The sequence below is a fragment of the Homalodisca vitripennis genome, chromosome 2, assembly GCF_021130785.1.
Source record: "Homalodisca vitripennis isolate AUS2020 chromosome 2, UT_GWSS_2.1, whole genome shotgun sequence".
Classification (NCBI taxonomy): domain Eukaryota; kingdom Metazoa; phylum Arthropoda; class Insecta; order Hemiptera; family Cicadellidae; genus Homalodisca; species Homalodisca vitripennis.
The window spans coordinates 61,312,517-61,334,862 of record NC_060208.1 but is presented as its reverse complement, the minus strand read 5'-3'; the positions used below and the strand labels follow the sequence as shown (position 1 = coordinate 61,334,862).

At 32.7% G+C, this 22,346-nt stretch overlaps 1 protein-coding gene across 1 annotated transcript in view; it reads right to left on the bottom strand.

Annotated features, from left to right (window-relative positions):
• Positions 1-19,548, bottom strand: part of LOC124355651 (homeobox protein unc-4 homolog) — a 101,521-nt gene extending 81,973 nt beyond the window's left edge. Inside the window, 1 exon segment of the mRNA XM_046806813.1 lies at positions 19,394-19,548. Coding sequence (XP_046662769.1) covers positions 19,394-19,548 — 155 coding nt within the window.
• Positions 19,549-22,346: the final 2,798 nt, after the last annotated feature.

Here is a 22,346-nt window from a genome sequence, read left to right as displayed (position 1 = left end):
TAAGAAATCAGTTTGTCAGCGCCCCCCTCCCCGGGGGTTCGACACGGGGCGAGGTGTTAGTTCTCCCGCGTCTGACGTCCCATTACTCGACGCTACAGGGTAAAACTTACTATTTGTTACCTAGAGTTCGGGCAGTGTCAATTACACCAGGCGGTGGTGTCAGTTATTCAAAACTATCAGAATAATAATTATATGACTCGGGATCCACTTTAAATGTAGTCTGAATCACGTATTCTAACTACCCTGGGCTGAGGAGAGGAGAAGGAGATGTTCTAAGCGCTTTATTTTAACAGGACCTATATTATATTTTGCCTGTTAAAATAAAGAAAGTTTCATATTTTTTAAGTTTATCTATTGATCAATCTTCCTAAATATTGATAGACTTTATTGTATCGAATAAGACTACGAAAATACTTTTTAGAGAGTTTTAATGACAGTATGGTAATTACGATCCGGCGGGGATCACTTCTGGCTGGTTTATACCTTTCAGTTGAACCTACCACTAGGTACAGCAAAAACCGATGTGTCACTTAAATCTGGGCAACCTTATGGATGTCTAGGAGAGGCACATCACAGCGCAAATTTCTAGATTCTGGGGTGCAAGGCAATTCGATAGGTCTAGTCTACTGCGGGAGATGACTGTTGGAGTTTGGTGAGGTTCGTTCCCTAAGTATCAGAGGTTCTTGCTAGCCTCAACAAGGTTATCCCATCCTCTGCCTGCTTTGACTGGAGAGGCTGGTTCAGAGCTGGCCTCCCCTTCTTCCGGGAGGACATGACTTAATTCTTCCTCATGGGTCTCGTTAGGAGGCGGCCCCCTAACCTTGCCCATCCTGAATATCCTGTCACTCCGGAAGGAGCGCTTAGGTTCTTACAGGACTAAGTGCAATTTATAAGTTTCTTGTCCTAAGAGAACAAAAATATGGTAATTAAGGCCGAAAGAGGAGCCGTGTGAAAGTAATCGTTTGGTACTAGATTTTACTGACTTATCGATGCATTTTATGACTCTTCCAGCTCGAAGATTATTAATTTCAACACATACACATTAAAATTATTAAAAACATGAATATCTGCTTAGTCTAAAAAAGAGAAGACAATTTTTATACTCTTATCGGCTACCTACGTGAAACTTTGGAAGATTGCGAGTGAAATTTCGGAAGTAAGTGATGTTAGATCTTTTCTGGCTAAAGTGCACATTACAAGAATAGTGTGGTGAACAGAGAAAACTTTGAAATTATTGTCTGAAAACATTTAATATTTTAAATTTACCGATGAACAAATCTAATACATTTTGGAAATTATAATTTACTCATAATTTGAAACGATCTAATTCCACAGAGTTTCCTCTTATAGAATTTAATTTTAATGTGAACAAAATTTGACTGTACCAGAGATGACACATATTAAACTATATCACATGTTCAATAATCTAAGAAGATAAGAAATCATGAAGGAGGAGTTAACATTTCCATTTTCAGCTTAACTTGTAAAGAGTTGGGTACAAAGTTATTATCACAACTGACTAAATTCAAAGCAATAGTATATACTTTAAAATCCCATTTAATAGTTTTATCTAAATGCTCCTAATGAACATTAATTTAGAAATTGAAATTATTATGAATTTATTTCATTGACTCTCAAGTGTGAAGCTTTCTTTGTACATTTTATGAGAACGGAATCAGTAGTTTAACCGTAGACACATAGAGACGCATAGACACATTATAGAGCCGAAGTGCAACTTAATTATAAACGAATTGAATGCGGAATAATAGTATCCCTTACGTGTAAAGGAACTGAAAATGAAATATAAATATTTCTTGGCTAAGTGAGTAGAATATGGAATAAGTGTATTACTTTAAGTGTACAGGAATTGAAAATGGAACAGGAATATCTTTAAAACACAGCTACAAAGTTCCATATCCTTACGTTAACATATAACAGTAATTGTTCTATTCCTACGTCTATCAAACAAATGGAACGATTTTACCAGACTCCACAGCCAAGACTAAAGACAATCCTTTATCAGTGAGGCTGTATACATCATGGACAAAAAATCCAAAGTCATCGAACAAATCGCAAATGGAAACCCTTAGTTGCATTGTCAACATGTCATCTCCAACTTTCCTCCAATCAAAATCTGATTACCTTCCGCCGGGCGAGGAGCGGAACTGCTGAAGAATAATGACATGTCAAAACAATCCCAATCCTGACTAGGCCGGATGTCCAATTTGTTTTCAATCAGTTAAGATAATTATCAGCCGTGATAGATTGTCTATCAGCAGTATAATGGCTCAATCAGGGCGGCTTGTTAACACCTAGTCGTCGCCATTGTTGTCCGCCACTAATCAGCTAATCAGTCAATCAGTCGACCATTGTCAGCGGCTGATAGGCGCTGCGAGGGTTACCGTTGTGTTATTTGCGTTTGTTTTCGAAGGTCCTCAAGTCATGTCCTCTATTGGATTTTCTAAGGCTATTAATCACAAGAAGTACTTTAGTAATTATTTTTACTCAGGGTCTAGTCCTCATCAAAACTACTCTAGCTAATTTATATTTCAAAGTTTGATTTTGTTAAAAATTTGAAATATCTACAAAGTGTTTCATTGCGTAAAACCAATAACTTATAGATATGTGAAAATATGCTGTGTCGGTAGATACGCGATTTTAAGGACATTTGACAATAAATAAAATGGTCTTTCTCCAATATTATTCTCCCTATTTTTCCTGCATCTCTTGACCCGAAGTATGATCTTATCCAAAACAATATCTTATCTAAAAAATAATAAAGGTGTAAGTACATACAGCATTAACAACTAATCCAAATTTTCCTGAATATCAAAATGTTTAATTATATTTTAGAAAGTTTTTTATCAGGAGTTTCTTCATTTCTTTGTTTATTTTTATAGAGTGTTATTTGTGTGCTTAAACAAGTTTTTATAAAACGAAATATTATACATGTATGAAATGTAGTTATCTTTCAAACAACTTATAATGGATATTTGAGCCACTGGGCAACACACAACAAGACGTTAAGGATTTAACAAACCTACTGGTAACTAACAAATTTCACTTTCATAACCTTAATCTTCACAGCATATCTCATAGTTAAGCAATGAGGAATTTACATGAACTCGTTAAAAATTTTAGATACCATGCTTAAAAAATATCATGATTAAAATGTCACACTTTAATTGCTTGTCACTCAAAAGTGAAATCATTTGGTCATCACTTGGTCCTACACCACAGTCATGATCTTCATCTAAAATCTCTGTTTTTGCTTTACCTCCATCCTTACGAAATGGCATACACTTTTAAGCTGTAAAAGGTTAACCTATAATGTACACGACTAGTATTGAATTCTTATCGGATTTTGGCACAAGAGCATAGAGAACATCTGTACAAGATTTTCATTTCATTTTCCTTAAAAAAAAAAACAAAAAAAACAATACAGACTTATGTATATACATTTAAATCAGAACAAAAAAATCTGTCGTTGTACCTCAAAATAATGAAATTGCATCTCAAAGCAAGTTTCAAATTGAAAGCACCGCTCAAAAAACATCACAAAATGCTTCGAAGTTAAATCGAAATAATCGTAAACCTGATGAACTCTGATGAACATTGAAAATCTATCCAAATACAAACCATCGGATAAAGAATTTGAATTTTACCCCACACATATTTAATCACATTACCTTCGTAGCTGATGCTTTGGAATTCGCAATAAACATAAACATAAAATATTATTTCAGTTAAGACCATTTTGAATCAAAATAAAATTCCTCAAATGTTGGCTAATATTCTAAAACCGTTCAGGATGGCAACCTTTACAACTTTCGACTAGTACACCCTGTTGAAAAATTCATAAGTTTAATTTTGGCAAATATTTCAAACCCAGATTTACTAGACAGTCTTCCTAAATCCAAAAACATATCTCATATTGAACGAAAAGCAATTAGGTTACTTCAAAATAATTATTTTTCACTCGGAAAAAGGCAATGCTATTATAATTTTAAATAAGGTTGATTATGTAAAAGAAGCAGAAAGACAACTAAGCGATAGTTCTACATTCAAAAGAATTGATGAAGAATTCCCATCCAAATTTATTTAAGACATCCATGACTACCTCACTCACGAGGCGTACAATGAGGATCTTTCAGATGATGTACGTAATAAACCTTCTTCTAAAAAAAAATAATAAATAAATCTTCTAAAAGCACCGAAGACACCAATTGTTCTATTACTTTACCAATAACTCACAAGCCATCAAGACCACCTCCTGGCTTACTTATCCTTGCAAGCGTGGTTCTTCTGCTGAGTGAATCTCAGCATTCGTAGATGACTACCTCCAACCTCTGGTGAGAAATCTTCCACCCTACATCAAAGACAACAGACATTTTCTATCAATAAGTAAGGATAATCACCAGCCACATCCTGATGATACGATTCTTGTGACTGTAAATGTAAAATCGCTTTACACAAACATTCTACATCAAGGCGGTCTGTAAGCTGCCAGACATTTTCGTGATGCAAGGACTAATAATACTAAATCTTCAACAAACTTTCTAACCTCACTCATTCATTTAATTTTAACTATGAACAACTTCAAATTCATGGATCAGAGTTATCTCCAAATTAAAGGAACGGCGAAGATCACTCGAATCATACGACAACCTTTACATGGGTTTTGTAGAACAAAATTTTCTTAAAACTAAAAAATTCTTTTCTTTACTCAGACATAAATTTTGTAGCCTGGAATCATGGATTTGGAGAAACTTTCAAAATTTCCTTGACAATTTAAATACCTTTTCATGTACTTGCCAACGCTTTTACTTTTACTAACAGGAGCTATCCTAAAAAAAGAACCGGCATCTCAGACAACCTACAATTTTACAAATATTGCAAACCATTTCCAAAATAATCCTAAATGTATAACAAAATTTTATCCTGGTTTGCACGAATTCAATAGAGTTAAAAAAAATGGCTACGAAATTTTAAGAAACTCACCCTTAACAGACAAATAATGCCCAGGCCAAGTAGAATACTATTCAACAGACCTCAACATTTGATGAATATGCTTGTAAGGCTCAAAATTCATGTTGGACAAAATTCTCAAAACTTATCTGTTGGCTGTGAACCATGTAATAATCCACGTTATAGTAGTATTTGCAAAAATAGGAATAAGGCCGATCAATTCAAAAGTAGCGTCACTAAAAAAACATCCAATAGCTGGTAAATTGGACTGTACCTCCAACAATGCGATTTACCAGCTAACCTGTAGATTTTGCCCCAAGGACTACATTCTTTGCAGGTAAGAATAACCGGTCACCGTTTTTCAATACATCGCAAAGACAAAAAAGCGAGTAGCCTATTCACCATAACAAAGACTTTTGAGGATTGCTATGAACTCAAAGCTATAAGCAAAATTAAACCTTGTGAAAGTATATTTCGAAACAATTTTGATCTAAGGAATTTTGAATTGGTCCATTAACTTATATTAAAGTAAAAACAACCATATGGACTTAACATTTGCTAGATTCCTTTTTTTTACTTGAAAGGTTCTTATATAGCAAATGTACCGAAATTAAAAACTATATTTTATTTAAAAGAAACACCTAATCCAAATTTGTCTGAATGTTAAACTTTTATTTTCATTTTAGAAAGTTTTTATTATCAGGTGTTCTTCATTTGTTTGTTTATTTGTAATCCAGTGTTATTTGTGTACTTGAAACAGTTTTAATAAAACGAAATACTGTACAGGTATTAATATTAGTTATCTTTCAAACTACTCTGAATGAATATATATGGATCTAAAGATCTAAATTAGCAAAATGTTCTAGAAAACCAACGTACCTTGAACGTTTCGAAATTTGTGAATAATTTATCATTTGACACTAAATTGAGTTTTTATGAAATGCTATATTAGTTAGGAACTATTAAAACTCAATTTAAATACGCATTTTTTGTAACAGTGTGATACTTAGGAGGATGTATAAGAACTAAGTATCTTTGAGATTGGTTATAATTTGAATGATTGAAACTTTCCATGATAGTCCTGGAAGTGGACACACAATATGACAGTTTGTGAAAATCCTAATACGAAAAACGGTAATAATAAGCAACATGACTCGCTCAAAAAGCTTTGCTAAGATTGCATTAACAATTTTAAATCTACATAGCTTATGTTGTTGTACTGAGGGCAGATAGACAGGCTTAAAATTACACAAATAAATATATCCTCCCTGTAGACAAAAGGGACACTCAGGTTAATTCCATGGTTGAACGTACACCAACATAGAATTCATCTTGGTTTGTTTAGAAATGAACTTTCACGCAAAATGCAAAGCGAACAGATTAAATCTTTTTCAAGATATCTTGCCACACGATACATTCACTTTCGTTCAGTACATTACATTGTATAGCAGTGTTTAAATAAAAGATCTGGTAAGCTAGGAAAGTAATACAACGTAAGATTCAGTCACGTAAATAATATTAACACCAACTTTTAACGTTGACTCCTCTCTATTATATTTTCTTTTTACTTTATGAATAAAAGTGTCACTTTTTACAATTTTATGTAAATGCTAGTAAAAATACTGAGTCCAATCATATGGCATTTTTTAAATATGTTTTAAAAACACAAGCTAAAAGAGAGAAACGACTATAAACTTGAAATCTTGCACCCAACCTCAGCGAAGCCTGTTGTTTTTTTTTTATTTTATTTTATTTCCAACTTTTATGAAACACGTAGTGTGTTGTTCCCCTGCCTTGTATTGAAAATAACTCAATAACAAATTGCAAAGAATCCTTATTTACTGTTATCTGACAGGCAGGATAACAAACTCAGACTCGACAATAAGAAAACTTAATAGTAACCCCTTTGTAAAATACAAACTTAGTTCTAACATAAATATAACTTTCATAAATCTAACTATATTTAATATGAGGTACATACTGCTTAATATTATGTAAATATTACTTATATATTTAATAATTATTAAAAGAAACATTGAATTCTTTAACTACGTATTTTGAATATGAATAAATGATAAATTATAATCGACTATTGAAAGTGTGGCCATGTTTGTATTTTACTTTATACAAAAGCCATCATTCACGTAGCGTAGAGGCTACGTTTCCTAGCCAAGAGGGTATGAGTTCTATATCTTGAGAGGATATAAAAAACTTTAAATGGTTTTAGATCGTTTCCTTTGTAAAACATTTTGGTATAGTTAATCGATATGTTATTGGCGTAAAAATAATCCCCTTAAAACAGGTGTTTAATTCTGTTTAATAACATAAAAACTCATGATTGCCTTATTATGTATATAAAGAAATGCTTGCTTTTTAAATGTTACTACTCGTACTTAGAGCAAATGAAACCCATCAGCTATAATGTATAAGCCCTCATTAAATATTTAGCTATTGTAGTCATACCTTAATTATGTCATGAATCCTCAAATTTTAAGTCAGGACTTTTGTTTACCTATTGAAAAAAATGTGATAACCCAGTGATACCCTGTGTTATTGTTAATAGTAAGTTGTTCCAGAATCAAGAAATACTATAGAATAGTAAATTATATAACAGAATCAAGAAACTATCATTTCGCTTAAAAATGAATGAATTAAATGTAGCCCATAAATTAAATAACTTTTATAATCTTAAAACGTATTTTAGAATTTCATAAATTTACAATAACAAACTATTTCTTATGGTTATTTTTTATAATTTTGATATTTTTACAGATACTCCATATATTATAGCATGAAATGAAATTAAAAAATGTCTTTATTAGAGGCGAAGTTAGGACTATAAAGTCCTCTCTACCACTTAACCTCATAAAAATTAAACTAACATATATGTGTATTCATTTATAATTAAAATTTAGCCTATTTATTTACATTATGTATTACATGAATCTTAACATAAAAACAATCATCAATAATTAATGTAACTTTATACAAATTTACAATAATATCGCAAGACACACACTCGCATTCATTCAACTTGCATGCAATTGCCCCAAGTACCGCACTCCAAAGCCGCCAACCGCTATACCTCCTGATAATAAGCATGTGGTGGATAATAAGTATAATATTTTCTAAATATATCTAACAGTTCTTACTTAATTACAATTGGGATGTAATAAGGCATTACATGTTAATACGATAACAACAATTATTTTACCAACTAAAGGAGTGCTAAAGTGCAATATTATAAGTTTTGGGACATGATGATATTAGAGATAAGGTACTCAAACGTTCGCGTCAAGGCAAATGATTCTGAGCAGAACGCTACGTATTTGTAATGTAGTGTTATTGTAAGTTATTAAGAAATACAAAATAGACCTTGCATCAAAATAGTGTTTATGAAGCAGACATTTAGTGCAGCACAGCTAGTTCTATGCGGCGACTGCAGATTGTACAACCGTGCTAAATCTTTTCTTTGAGTTACGGCTGTGAGTTATAACCTCATAAAATGATTAAATTTGAAGTTTTTGGTATTTTTTTTATTGTTAGAGTTTACTACAATATTACATATTTCTGTAACATACTTATTCTGCCTTAAATAAAAATTACTGTTTCTTTACTGTTCTTTAATGATTTTTTCATTATCCGTTATAAAAAATATGTTTCCGAAAAGTTCTGCATAATCAAAACTGCACATTTGTTTGCCTTCTGATATTGTGTTGTTAGTATTAATAACTGCGTCGAAATCCGATTCACAAAAGACCCGTTTTAAACATTCGTATTAAAAATTATCCTTTGAATATACAGATATAGGCTGCAGGGTAGCCTACCACTAGTGTGATTGGAAAACTATCATTTACGTCTGTCTGTATGTCCACACAATATCTCTAAGACTAACTAACTTATAGCCTTGAAATTGTGTAAGAATACTCATTTCCATATAAGGAACACTAATTTCGACTATAGTGCATGTCAGTCAGTGCATGATATTTGACTGAGCGTTAGCGAATATGATTACGTTGGTCTTATGGGTAACCGTTATGGTAACGAGGAAATATCAGGCAGGATAAACAAATGTGTAAAAAACTCAGTATTCATAAAAGATTTAAACATGTGACTTATTAACACATGTAGCCTAATTATCCCAACATATCCAACATAGTTTTATGGCAACAGAAAAATCGGTGATATGATTTGATTTTAGCGTAGGCCTACTTGCGTTATATCCTGGCTACCTCACCATAACTTTTATTATTCCAACACTGGTATGAAACCCAATTTAATGAACACAAATATAAATGTATTAGGTGGCAAGATATATCGAGAAAGATTTCAACTGTAGGCTTGAAGCCGTATATGAAACTTTATTTCTTCATAGACAGGGATAAGTTCTATGATGTTGGAAGTCCAACAATGGAATTTGTCTGAGTGTCGTTGAAGCATATAAGCTAGTAGTCTGACACAATTCTTTTTGTTTGTCAGGAGACGCAACAATTTATTTGTAGTGCTTGTGTATGTCGTTCTATCTGTCAATAATAATATTACCTATAGACATGAAATTTTGCATTGGCACTCAACGAAGCCTGTTACGGGACTCGTGGTGTGGCGTACGCCTACCTTGTCAACAAACAAGTATATTGTAAACTTCTGCGAATGACTCACAGACCTTTTTTACCTCATGAAAATTTCACACTTTGGACTTTCTGGATCTTGGAATCGAGTGGACAGAAATAACGTATTCTGCTTTTATGAATATAAAAGTATATGATACTTGAGGTGAATATAAAAGGTCTAAAAGAGATCGTTGTGTGAGTGTACTACAAGATCACACAAATATTAACTTTTTAAATAACCTAAAATTACGAATTAAATCCAGGGAATTGTTTAAGAACTGATTACAAATTTTTAGCATTCCTTCATGTTGCTAGACCAATTTTAACATTTATTCTCATCTCATCCAAATTGTTAATCTACTGTACATCATACAGAAGCATATATCGGTGGCAACCTGAAAGATGCAATTTGTGAACTTGAATGGATGATTCAAGTTACCATAAGCAATAATAATAAAATATTCATGCAAAATGTACTAATAAGACTGAAAAATTTGAAAAAATTTTAAGGACGAAATGAAGGCATCGTGTAATATAACATACGGTATTCAATTTCATTAATGGATTCTACCATGTCCACAAATCTTCTTAGGAATTTCACTTCTACTAAAAATAATATTACGAGATACTTGGAAACTCAGCTGGGCCGAGACAGGCATAAATGTTGCCGGATCTTCTGCGAGGCACATAACGAGGTGTTCGCCTGATGAGCCAGAGACTTCCAAATTGATTAAGTTGTGCGAGCCGGGCCTCTGGCGGGACGGGCTGCCTGCCTGGGCTCACGGCGCGGCGGCCGCCCGGTAATGGAGTGCCGGCAGAGGTGTGAGGTTAATAGAAATCTTGGACGGAACGAATCCAGCCTCAGCAGGGGTCGCTTGTCTTAGCGGTCGGGAGGCATCATCAAGTCGACCCTTAGTCAAAGGAAATTTGGTCAGGATAGAACTAGATGGTACCCAAGCATGACAATTATACGTTATGTAAATAGGAGGTCGGCTAGTGAAAGGGTTGGGTTGTTGAGGAATGAAAATAATAGGGAGTTGGACTTTAAAGAATTGTGTAAAGCCTTCAACTTTCTTTAGCAAAATTATCCTCAAATTAATATTAATTCTCTCCACATAAACATTGCCATCCATCCAGTCAAGAACATATGAATAATTTATTTTAAAGATCCAGACTTTCAGCTTCTACACCAGAGCACGGTAGGCTACCTACTCGAAAGTTTTATAAATAACCATAATTTAACCAATAGATTAATGAAATAAAATACCTCAAGAATACCAAATTGTTTACTTAGTAAAATACTGCAACGATTTAAAACGTTTAGGACACTAATTAAAAAAGCGTTTCATAGACTCTATTAAAATCCTAATTGAGGAAATGAGACGATAAGTTTTATTGATTTACTCTAACTCTTTTAACGACATTTACAACCATATTTTAAAGCTTTCGTTGATTTAAAGAGTTTAAAACTAATTTTTAATTTTATATTTTGTTGACGTTGATTCTATATAAGTGTTTTTAAGTTATTTGAAGTGCTATACAGTGCAGGTTAGTATTGACTGTTTCTTGTTATTTTTCTGAGGCTGTAGAAAACTTTTAACTGTTAAAAAGGCGCATTGGATGTTTCTATAAAAGTATAAGCCCTTACACTACCAATTTCCATAATATGCATTGTGGTGACAGTAATATTCAAACACAAAAAGAAAACAGCCACATGCAAAGTCACCTCACTATTTTCTTGCGTTACAAATTCTTGCCCACCAATATTATAGAAATATTGCATTATTTGAGTATATACGACATTTATAATTACTAGATCATATACAATTTCAATAAGCATATTTATTTTGTAACAGTAATAAATAATAAGTACTCCTTACACACCTATTGATTCTAAGCAGACATTTTATTTCTGAAAGAAATACTTGTTAACCCATTAGACCTAAAATTGTGGAAATTTGTAAATCTTATGCTGTATAGGTCATCTACCCTTATTTTTAATAATGTTTAGTGCTTTAAGGTGAATTTGATCAAACTTGCGCGTAATTAACATGAACATTGTTAACATGTTAGACGTAAAACATTTTGAAACGCGAAATTGTAAACACAACGAGGGTTGATATTTTACCCTCGTTTAGAAAATATACTACTGAATTCTTTTAAATAGATTTTTTCCTATTATTTATGTGATTCGAGTGACAGTCGATTCAATAAGGCTACTCTATTGAATCGAAACAACTCAAGGTAGTCCGTCCAAAACCAAAATTGGCCGTATTCCGTTACCGGAGAACACCGCAGTTCCAGCCACGGAGCGATGGAGACATTCCTGTCCGTGCTGTGGCTCTCGCCTGTTTAGCCCCCCGCTGGCTGATCCCTTGATTTACACAGCCACCAATGACCGCTTCATCTAGCCAGCGCTTAGCAGACAAAATATTATTGGCTCGATGATGTATGGATGGTACACCTGCGCGACTGCGGCACATTCCTCTGTACACGGACTACTGCATAGGGCACTCACTTTATGGACTTTACTGGCGTTGCTGAGCGGATTACCATCTCAGACTGTGTTGATCCTAATGGAGGGCCTTTGCAATATTCTACTGCATCCAGCATTCTACACAAGCAATGTTAAATAGCAGAGACCACATGAAAGAAATGTATTGAATCACCCCAAAAATATTCATATCGTATCTATTGAAGTGGTTTTATAATAAAAGAGTACGAGATCAGTTTTTAGAAAAAAGTTCTTATTGAACTGTCTTGATTCTATTTAGGTTAATGATTTTGTAATAGTTCCGCGGACTATAACACTTTTTTTATCTGTAGTTTAGTCTGGTTAAAACAATTTGATCAGGAAGAAGTATAGTTAATCGTAATATTCATTGGGTGCTTCTATATATTTATACTTATTATAGTCTAGTTAATTATTTAAATAGCCATAAAAATGACACACCTCTCTTTTTAAAACGTACTGACTGTTAGCGGAAATTAATACGTTTTATAGAAGTAGTAGATGAAGGCAATGTTCACGAAAAGAAAATTTATGCTCAAAACATGTTCACAAAGGAGGATCAAAGTAAATAATGTAAACTTTTTAAAAACGTAAGATCTTAACGGACGCTTTTCATGTGTAGCAAATTCAGATCTAACAAAGTATTCTTGCTGTGTTACCTTATCGAAAGATGTATGCAATGGGTCAATTATAAAAAGCAGTCATATAAAGGATTAAGTAACTTTTAAAAATGAGGGTAAAGAGCTTATTGGTCTGAAATTATAACATTAGAAGTTTCCTCCATTTTACCACAATATGTGTAAATATGTCAAACATTTTCACTGTACTGAAAGAATTCATAGTTTTAAAGACATTTTAGAAGAAGGCTATTTTACAAGATGCAAGAGACTCTCCGGGCATCCTTCAGACAGTAGCAGAAGTAATTATCTCCAGCACCTCTAATGGTTGTTGCTATTTGAGTTCCACAGCCGGAAATGATGTTCACACTCTCGACCGGCTGTTTTAACAATGTTATGGAGGTGTCTGACACTGCTAGTAGGTGAGGGGGGGGGGTGAGTTAACAGCTGATGTCTTCATCTGCCGGCACTCAACCATTCTTACGCCCACTTCGTTTACATGTTTATTAGCCCTGGCGAAGAAACCATCACAGCGACTCCTTCTGAATCAACTGAACCTCTTGCATAAATATGTAATTTTTAACTAATGGTTCGTCATCGTTCAAAGTCAGCACTTGCAGATCCTAGTTAGACCTTTGAACTATGAACAAGTAGACATGGACAATATCTATGTTAATAAATTTTACCCATACGTGAAGAATCGAACTATATATTTTGAGCAGTAATTACAGGAAGAAACAAAAATTACGTACTGCTGACTGTATTAGTGGCTGAGTGTCAGCGAAGGAGGGTTGCAAAAACTCGTGGGGCTGCAAAAAATGTCATTTCTATGTCTGTCTGCACAATATCTCAAAAACGAACCAATCTGTGCATTTTAAATTTAGCATAAACCTTCATTTATATATTAGCAACACTAATTCGATGATGGTGAATGTCAATCCATGGGATTTGGTTAAGCCTTAGCAATTATTTACGCTGGTCTTACGGATAACCATTATGGCAAGGATGAAATAGCAGAATACATAGGGTTTTAAAAAGTCTGAGTATAAACATATGAGATTTTAGTGTGACATATTATTACATGTACATTATTTATACAGTAAAAAGAAAAATAATAACAGAGTGAAAGTGAATGTTAAATTTCGATGGCTATTATTTGAGCGCACTTTTGCGTTGTAGTAACCTGACTAGTTCACCAAGACTTTTAAAGGCTATTAATGAATATTTGAATGAATCATGTGGCAAGGTATCTTGATAAAAATGATCTACAGGCTTGCAAGTAAATTTATGTTTTGCAAGAAACTTCATTTCTACGTACATAGACAAGAATGAATTATCTGATGGTGCATTTCCAACCATGTAGTTTGGCTGAACGTCATTGAAGCACTTAGTAGGCTGACGAAATATCTTGTTTTCTCCGGGATATGTAAACATTTCTTATCTGTTTGACGCATGTTTGACTATTTCTCCGCGAGACATCTCGAGAATGACAGGAGTCATGCCTTTAAATGTTGTGTGCATGCTTAGCGAAGACAGTACGCGAGACTTGGTGTACTTTATCTATACCGTGAAAGTCATTTTTGACACATTTCTCAAATGGCTCCGTTCTTTGTATTTCACAGATTTCACTACACAGAAAACCTAATCAGCTAAGAAAACCTAACTCAACATCTGCTCCGGTCGTTCATGGGATTAGTTTTAATGTTTTAATAAAAAATCAATTCTTTAATCTGTATCATTCTGAAGGACATCTTACAAACAAGTTGGTTATCACGCACAGGCTTCCTTGCCCATTTTCTGATAATTTCTTTTTAAGGTATAATTTAATAATCATAATATATATTTAATGTGATTGTAAAAACAATAAATTATGAAAATAGTTATTTTTATAGTGGGTAAATGTTTAACTACTTTATAATATTTGTTTTTTAACCCTTTGACTGATCAACAATTTTTTATTTTTAACAGGGTTATCCCTTAATTGATGGGCTAAAATTAGCTTTTTTGTAGTGTTTTACTAGATAATTTGTAGCTTTATTATGTAATATAATAGAAACTTGTTTTGTTCTTTAGACATTTAAATGGCCTATTAGGAAAAAATATAAAAAAGCCAAAAAACTTACTTTAAAATATTTTTTTTATTTATTAAAAAAAATTTTCTTACTTTGTCAGTAGTAAACTAAAATAATTTTTTGAAATTTCTTATTGACAGTAATTTATTCAAAAAGTACGTATTATTGTCAACAAATCCAGAAAATTTGAAGCATATAAGTTAAAAAATGCATGACTTATTGGTAAAATAATAAAAATTTACTTACGTGAATTTGAGGCAATCTGTTTGGAAATCTGGAGTCAAACACATTGAATGTTCTATATTAATTAAATTTGTTTGTGAATCCTGTCTTAAAAATACACTTTATTGTCAAAACACAAAACTAATAAAAAAGTTATTATTTACAATATTTACAGTTTTTTAGTTTTTATAGTTTCAATGGCAAACATGCTTGCCGAGGCATTCAGCATGTACACCAAGACCACACACACTGTCCGAGACCTCCGCTTCTTTCCTTCAGGATGATTGTCACCTGAACAGGTTCGGCACAGTTTTTCCTTCTTAGCCGTTGGTCCCCAGGTTAAGTGTTAGAGAGGGCTTCTTAGCCCTAACTTCGCCTGGTAAAATAAGACATTCTTTACTTTACTTTACTTTTTTTTACTTCTTCTCGGGTAATTTCCTGAGTCCGAAACCAACTGATGGACCATCACCACCACCCCGGAGATTTTGCGGGATTTGCTTACTTGCAAGCCATTCCGAAGAAAGATCTTCTATCAATTCTTTCATGAACTCAGCCCTCTTCAGATTACATACAAATTACATATCAATTTGTATGTAATCCAACAACGATATATCGTTGTGTATCACTTTTCGGTAAATTCACTCACAACGATATATCGTTGCGTATCAGTCAAAGGGTTAAGAAAAAAAAGCAAAATTAAAAACAACGGAATTCCATCAAATGTTTATTTATTTTATTTCCAACGATATACCACTTTAAAATAAGAAAAAAAAGAAAAAATTACAAAATAGCACCACTAGTTCACATTAATAGGGTGAATGTCTTACAAACTAGAAAACAAAACACCATCATTTTGTACAAAACAGACGTGAAAAATATAAATATAATATGTGTATGTGTAATATGCAGAACCAAAAAAAGTAAAAACGAAAAAAGATCTCGTGTAAGTATCACAGTTTTGAAGCAGAATTAAGAAAATGACAACATTAAAGTAAACTATGAAAAGTACGGTTACAAGTCATAAATTACACAACAAGAATAGACTATTTAGTGCAATAACAATAAGATACTTTGATGAAGAAACAACAGTTTATGCAACAGATATCACTAGGTGCCTCTATATTACTCGACTCCGCGGCAGGCACTTTGAAGGTAAGGAGCTTCATGTTAAAACAAGTTTACATCTGGAGATATTTCGCAGCCGATTCTCTGCATAAATGAAAACAAGCAGGTATTGTGCTGTTTTAAATGTTGCAAGGGAAAAAATTAAAAAAACATCTGTTTAAAGGAACTACTAGTTAAACGGGTTGACAGTAAAGCTTCCAGCCATCAGCGCGGGCTATGGCAGCACCAATATAGTAAATGTAAAAGTCCAAAAGGTTGATCACTAATGCTTCAGAGCTAAAAATATTACTAACTCATCTAACCATATATCTACGTAGCAGGGCAGTGGCCGATAATGGCCACTTCTGTAAAAGTGCAAAAGAAATTTCAAAATAAAGTCCCATTACGAAGCAAAAGGAAACAACGTCTTTTCTGACACAATGATTGTAGTATACACAACTTTTACATTAAATATGCAGAAAATCGTCACTTACAAGTATCAAAACAGAGAAAAACAACGCATATTTCTTTAAACGAATGGGCAACAAAATCTAACCAATGGGGAAAATTAAGACCGAGATGCCCAAAGACGTTACAGGGCCGAAATAAAAAAGAAAAACGTTCACTAAGTAGGTAGAAATAGTGGATAAATGATGAAAAACAGAAAATATAACAGAACACTTTTAAATTACTTTCAAATACAGTTGGCAGACGTATTCGTCCAGCTCAAATTATCGCGTGAGTGTTGATAACCCTATTATCCCGTCCTTTTATACCTATCCCTCCCTAGTTTGTTATCCATACCCCTTTCTAGGAAACCCCGATTCCTCCCGGTCCCCTATATCGATGGCCTAATTGAGATATAACCTAAAACTCAAAGACGTTAATAATTTTACGTCTAAATATTCTTGCTGAAAATAAAAGTAAAATATTTTAAGAAAGTATTAGAAGTTTAGATCGTTTGAGGTGACGTGGCTAAAGTAAACATCATCCCTTTATTTGATTGAATGGTAGTTTTAGTTTTTGCGTGCGTAAGTTATTTATTGTTTGCAGTGATGCTAGTATTATTCTGTTATTGTAAATGTATACTATGTGTTTATATAAAACATTAAAGTACGACTTTAGCAGCCGATATTAAAGCTTCTTCAATAACTCCCTCTAATCGGGACTGACAGATAAACGAGTTTTGGAGTGCCGATGCTGAGCGGTCTAAGACGTTGGACTTTGGGTCAGGGTTAGGGATAGCGCATGTTCAAATCCTGTCTGTGGCCGAAGCACTCAGACCATCGACCTTGAACTGTATTGACACTCCCCTTTATTCTGTTTGATAAAATCCTCGCAAAGACCAGTGGCCCATGAGGGCGGAAAGAATGAGGCTTAAACGGGAATCGGCCTCTCCTTAAAAAAAGTTGTAATCCTATTTACCATTTTTATCAGTATCACTTGGATAACAAACTATAGCGGAAACAATTCTTCATTTTATCAACAAAGTTAAGATTAACTGGTGAGAAATTTTGTTTTTAAGACTCTTCTGTATCCTATAGTTATAGCAAAGCTTATATTATGGCTTCTACTATTGTTAATTCAAGGTTGCAAACCGTATTGAGTGTTAGGGAGGAACATTCAAAACAAGCAATGGCAATATTAAAATCGTTCAAATAAAATTTATTTGTATAATTAATTCTAAGGCTGTCTATCGTCATCACCTTTCATATGTTTCAGTAAAATTATTGGCAAATTAACATTTTTATTGTTAAAATTTGTTTTACTATAACAGGGGCAACAGAGAGTCAAATCAATATTATAAGCTAAAGTTAATAGGATTTTATTTAATTAACTATTTACCTATCTTGGACAACATTATTTCGATAAATTAATAAAGGATATAAACATAATACAAAGTAATAAATTTGTGTTTTGCAAATAAAATAGCTATTTTCATTAGTAGATATAAGGCGTTTAAACCACTAACGTACAAAATCAAACAACTATGACATTTGTTTTAACAGTTTAATTTTACAATTCTTAGTTCAAGTGTTAGTTTACTATTAATTAAACCTTAATTATAACTGAACTTTAGGAAATTTATCTTTTTGATATACCCACAACGATTCAGAGAACTGTATTATCTTCTTCATTAAGATTATAATGGACTCTAATTAAAATATGCTATTTTATTTTATTTATTTTATTTTGTTGTTATTGTTTGTTTAGCCACAATACTGGATCAGTCGCTAGTTTATGTTCATAAAGATATTTTGTTTGTTATTTGAATTTTCAGAATTTTTATGTGAAAAATAATCATAATTATCATTAGTCATACATAATAATAATTAATAACAAAAAACTATAATTATTTAAATTATCGATTAATATTAGTGCTCCCAGAAGAAAACTAATTTCACTACACTAAACTAATATATCTAATACAACACTTTCAACATCTTATTCTGTATTGCTTTCGGCCTACGTTTTTGTAAGAAGGATTTTGCACGTCTTTGGAAAAAACACAGTGGTTGGTAAACACTAGGTTTCTCAGTATTATACAACAGTTTGTATGATAAAAATGATTTCCATTAAAATGGGTTTTTTCATCTGACGTACACCATTTTTGTGTAAAATAACATCATAACATGTAATTAATTTGTAACCTTATCAAAAAAGACCAACAAGTGTGTTGATTGGTAAATTGATAAATCGTTTGACTATGTTGTAAATCAGTATGGATGGAGGTTAGCAAGTGCTTGGGGTAGTGACTGACAAACATAAAGCATTACAATCTTTATGACCTTGCAATGACCTTCTTTTAACTTGAATGCAGCGTATTGGCGTATAGCATATCTGCAGCACGTTTCTGTATAGATACAAGATATATATTTCAATAGTTAACTGGTTGAAAACAATAGGTTTAACAAAACATATTAAAATACTAGTCTGACTGGACTGAGTGCACCTGTTTTTTTATCTGTCAGAATTTCCCCTATTTGTCTAATAATATTATAAAAATAATATATTGCATTTATTATATACCTAGTTCAGTTTTATAACATAATCAGATTATATACACATATACGAGAGTTATATACAAATTAATACATTTCAATTCCAAAAAGGTTTTGAACCAAAATATTGATTTAGATGAACTTTGAAGTAATTCTTAACCAATCGTATTCTGGAGCCTTTTATAAATCATGACACATTATTTTATATTAATATGACTTTTTTACAAAAATGGAGAGACCAATCCCTTTCTAAGCCTTATTCTGTCCGTCTTCATGGACCACTGACCTGTGCGAGGATTCTATCAAACTGAATAAGGAGGAGAGTCGATACAGTACAAGTTTGGAGGTTGTGATAAAAAGTTCAACGGTCACAGGCAGAATTTGAACCTGCGCTACCTCTAAGTCGGACCCAAAGTCCGACGTCATAGACCGCTCGGCCATCGGCGCTACCTTCTTAATTGGTGATTATGTGTATTGAGGTAAAGCAGGAGATTGTCTCTCTCTTTGTCTAACACGAGGGACAATCACCGAGTTTTACCAACAGCTGGGCATTGCTTCTGACGAACATACAGCATTCGTAATCATAACTGGGGAAGCGTCATTTTAGTGTGTTTTAAGTTCTCTACTTTCAGTCATTGTTATTGTTCTACACACCATTGTTATAATTTAACTCTTCAAATGTTTTGTTACTTGAGAATCCGTAGAAGATTAACCAAACGAAAAATAGTTCGTACTTTGTAATAATAAGCAGCGTTTAGTACACGTTGACTGCGTACCCAGGACGAAGCACAAGGAGAAATTTAAAAGAAACCATCACATCTAGATGTAAGTACGACAACTTAGTTGTTGATTGAATGTACTGACTGTAATGGCTTACCGTTTATTGAACCCCAATCGTCATTGGTCTGTTTTAAGTATTAAATAAAAAATTCAAGAAACAGGAGTCATAATCAATGAATGAAAGCCCTACGTTTTCCAATAAAAAAGAAACATCTAAAAGACTAGTTGAAAACTCAAATTGAGAGATAGAGTAGGGAACTAACAATTAAGTTTTTAAATTTGAAGAAATCAAACCTTACTTGTTGGTCATGATGACCATTAAAACAAAGGTCCTGAATAAAAACAACTATTGTAACTTGAAAGATAAGATTCTACTTAGGGTAAAATTGTATTTGAATATTAGCTGTGTTAGTTAATATTCAAACATTAGTTAGTCAAATTTGCAAAAGATTCTTTCTAACAGTGTTATATAATAATGTATTGAACTGTTTCATCTATTCGTTAAATATATTTAATTTACCAACCTATATACTATAAAAGTGCTCCTTGAAAATACATACTGTATGTAGAGAATATTAGTGTAACAAACCATATCACAATATTCAATGCATCCATCCATTCATGACCTAGCAAAAATGATTGTGTGAAAAAATGTCGTTATGAGGAGAAAAATAACAATATACACATCATTTGAAAAAAAAAACTGCAATGTCCAATTCAGATCTTTTCAGTTTAAAATCGCCAAGTATTTGACATATTAACTCAAACAAAAACAAACTTTTAGAATTGTACAAAAACTGACATCTAGAATGTAATTTCCTTCCGAAACAAATCTTCAGTTTTAGATATTTAGAAATAACTATTGATAAACGACTAAACGGCACCATATTGACATCATATTTGCGCTGTCTACTCTCCTCAAGTACCTCTATCATGTAAGAAACTGCTAAATATTATTTTAGGTTCATTGTAAGAGTATTTATTGTTCCACAACTAATCCGCATTTAAAATTCTGATATTTCGTTTTGGATCTCGTTCACAAACTCAGCTAAATACAGTGTTTACTCTTCAAAATCAAGCTGCGAGACTATTGAGGAGATATAACACATACATATACTTGTCGAATTGTATTTCAAAATTGTAAGAGACTAACATTGGCCTCAATATATATTTATAACGCCTATTTAAAAGAGTTAGCCCTTAAACTAATAATATAACAAATCCTAGTTAAAATACTTTGTCGCAGAGCCCTAGCCAAACGCTTTATCTGTCTTCACTTGGTCGCCAACTCTCTGGAGCAAAATTTGTTCTATACAGGATGAAATGATTTTTCAGGAATAATTTATATTATTCGGCGGCTGCGTTTTCGATCGATTTTGTAATGTGGCGTTAGGCTGTGATTTTTTCATATTCATTTTTGTTTTACTGTACATTCTCCTTGTATTGTATGTACAGTATTATGTATCACTGTATTATTGTACTATTGTTAACAATGGGGTATTATATTCCAAATATATAAATATATGTATACCACAACATACCGTGATAGATACTTATTTAAAAATTATTTATTCATTGTAATTGGCAGATTCTAATTTTAGGAAGATCGTTAACTAAGCTGGCTTTCACGTATTCAAAAATATGGTGTTAATATCGGTCCAAATAGACTTTTTCCTATCGTCCATCGCGCACTAAACCAACAGACACTTTGTCGGTTTGATAAAATACCATTTAGTTGGTCTGAATATATCCCAGGAGTTCCCAGAAACCCTTGTAAAAGCAAATCTTTTAAATCTGCGCAAAACAAAAATGATGCTATCACCCTATGTTTACGGATTAAATATGTCTTCTGTGTTTTAAAATGTATACTCAATGATTACGTACGCTTTTATATCAAACATTTGGTTATATGTGTTAACCAATGCTTTTTACAAATGCCATGCATTTTTGGTTTAATAACAACTTCAGATTTTAGCAACAATACCAAAAAAATATGAAGAGAGCTTTAGAATTTTACACAGGAATTATTTAATTAAAATACTGTATGGATTTATTATTTATAACTTGTTATAATCAATATTAAAGAAAAAACAACAACATTTAAATATTAGTTTCCAGTGCAGATTATTAAAGATACAAATCGTGACATTCTAAATAATAAACTATATATAGGAGTTGGTTTTTAGTTGTTTATTGGAGTGTGTGATGAAGATTAACTTCCCCTATCAGAAGGCTTTTAACATAGACTGTTTGGTAAATTCCTTAAAGGTATTTTAAGTATAAGCTCCATTGTCGGCAATACAAACTCTGTCACTTAATAAGTGTTTGCAGTAAATATTTGGTAAAAATTGATTGCCTATCACTTCTCCAAATCCTATATTAAAAATATGAACTTGCTGGAGATTAATTAGACACAGTCCAAGTATTAAATCATACTCAAACCAAACACGTAGAAACCC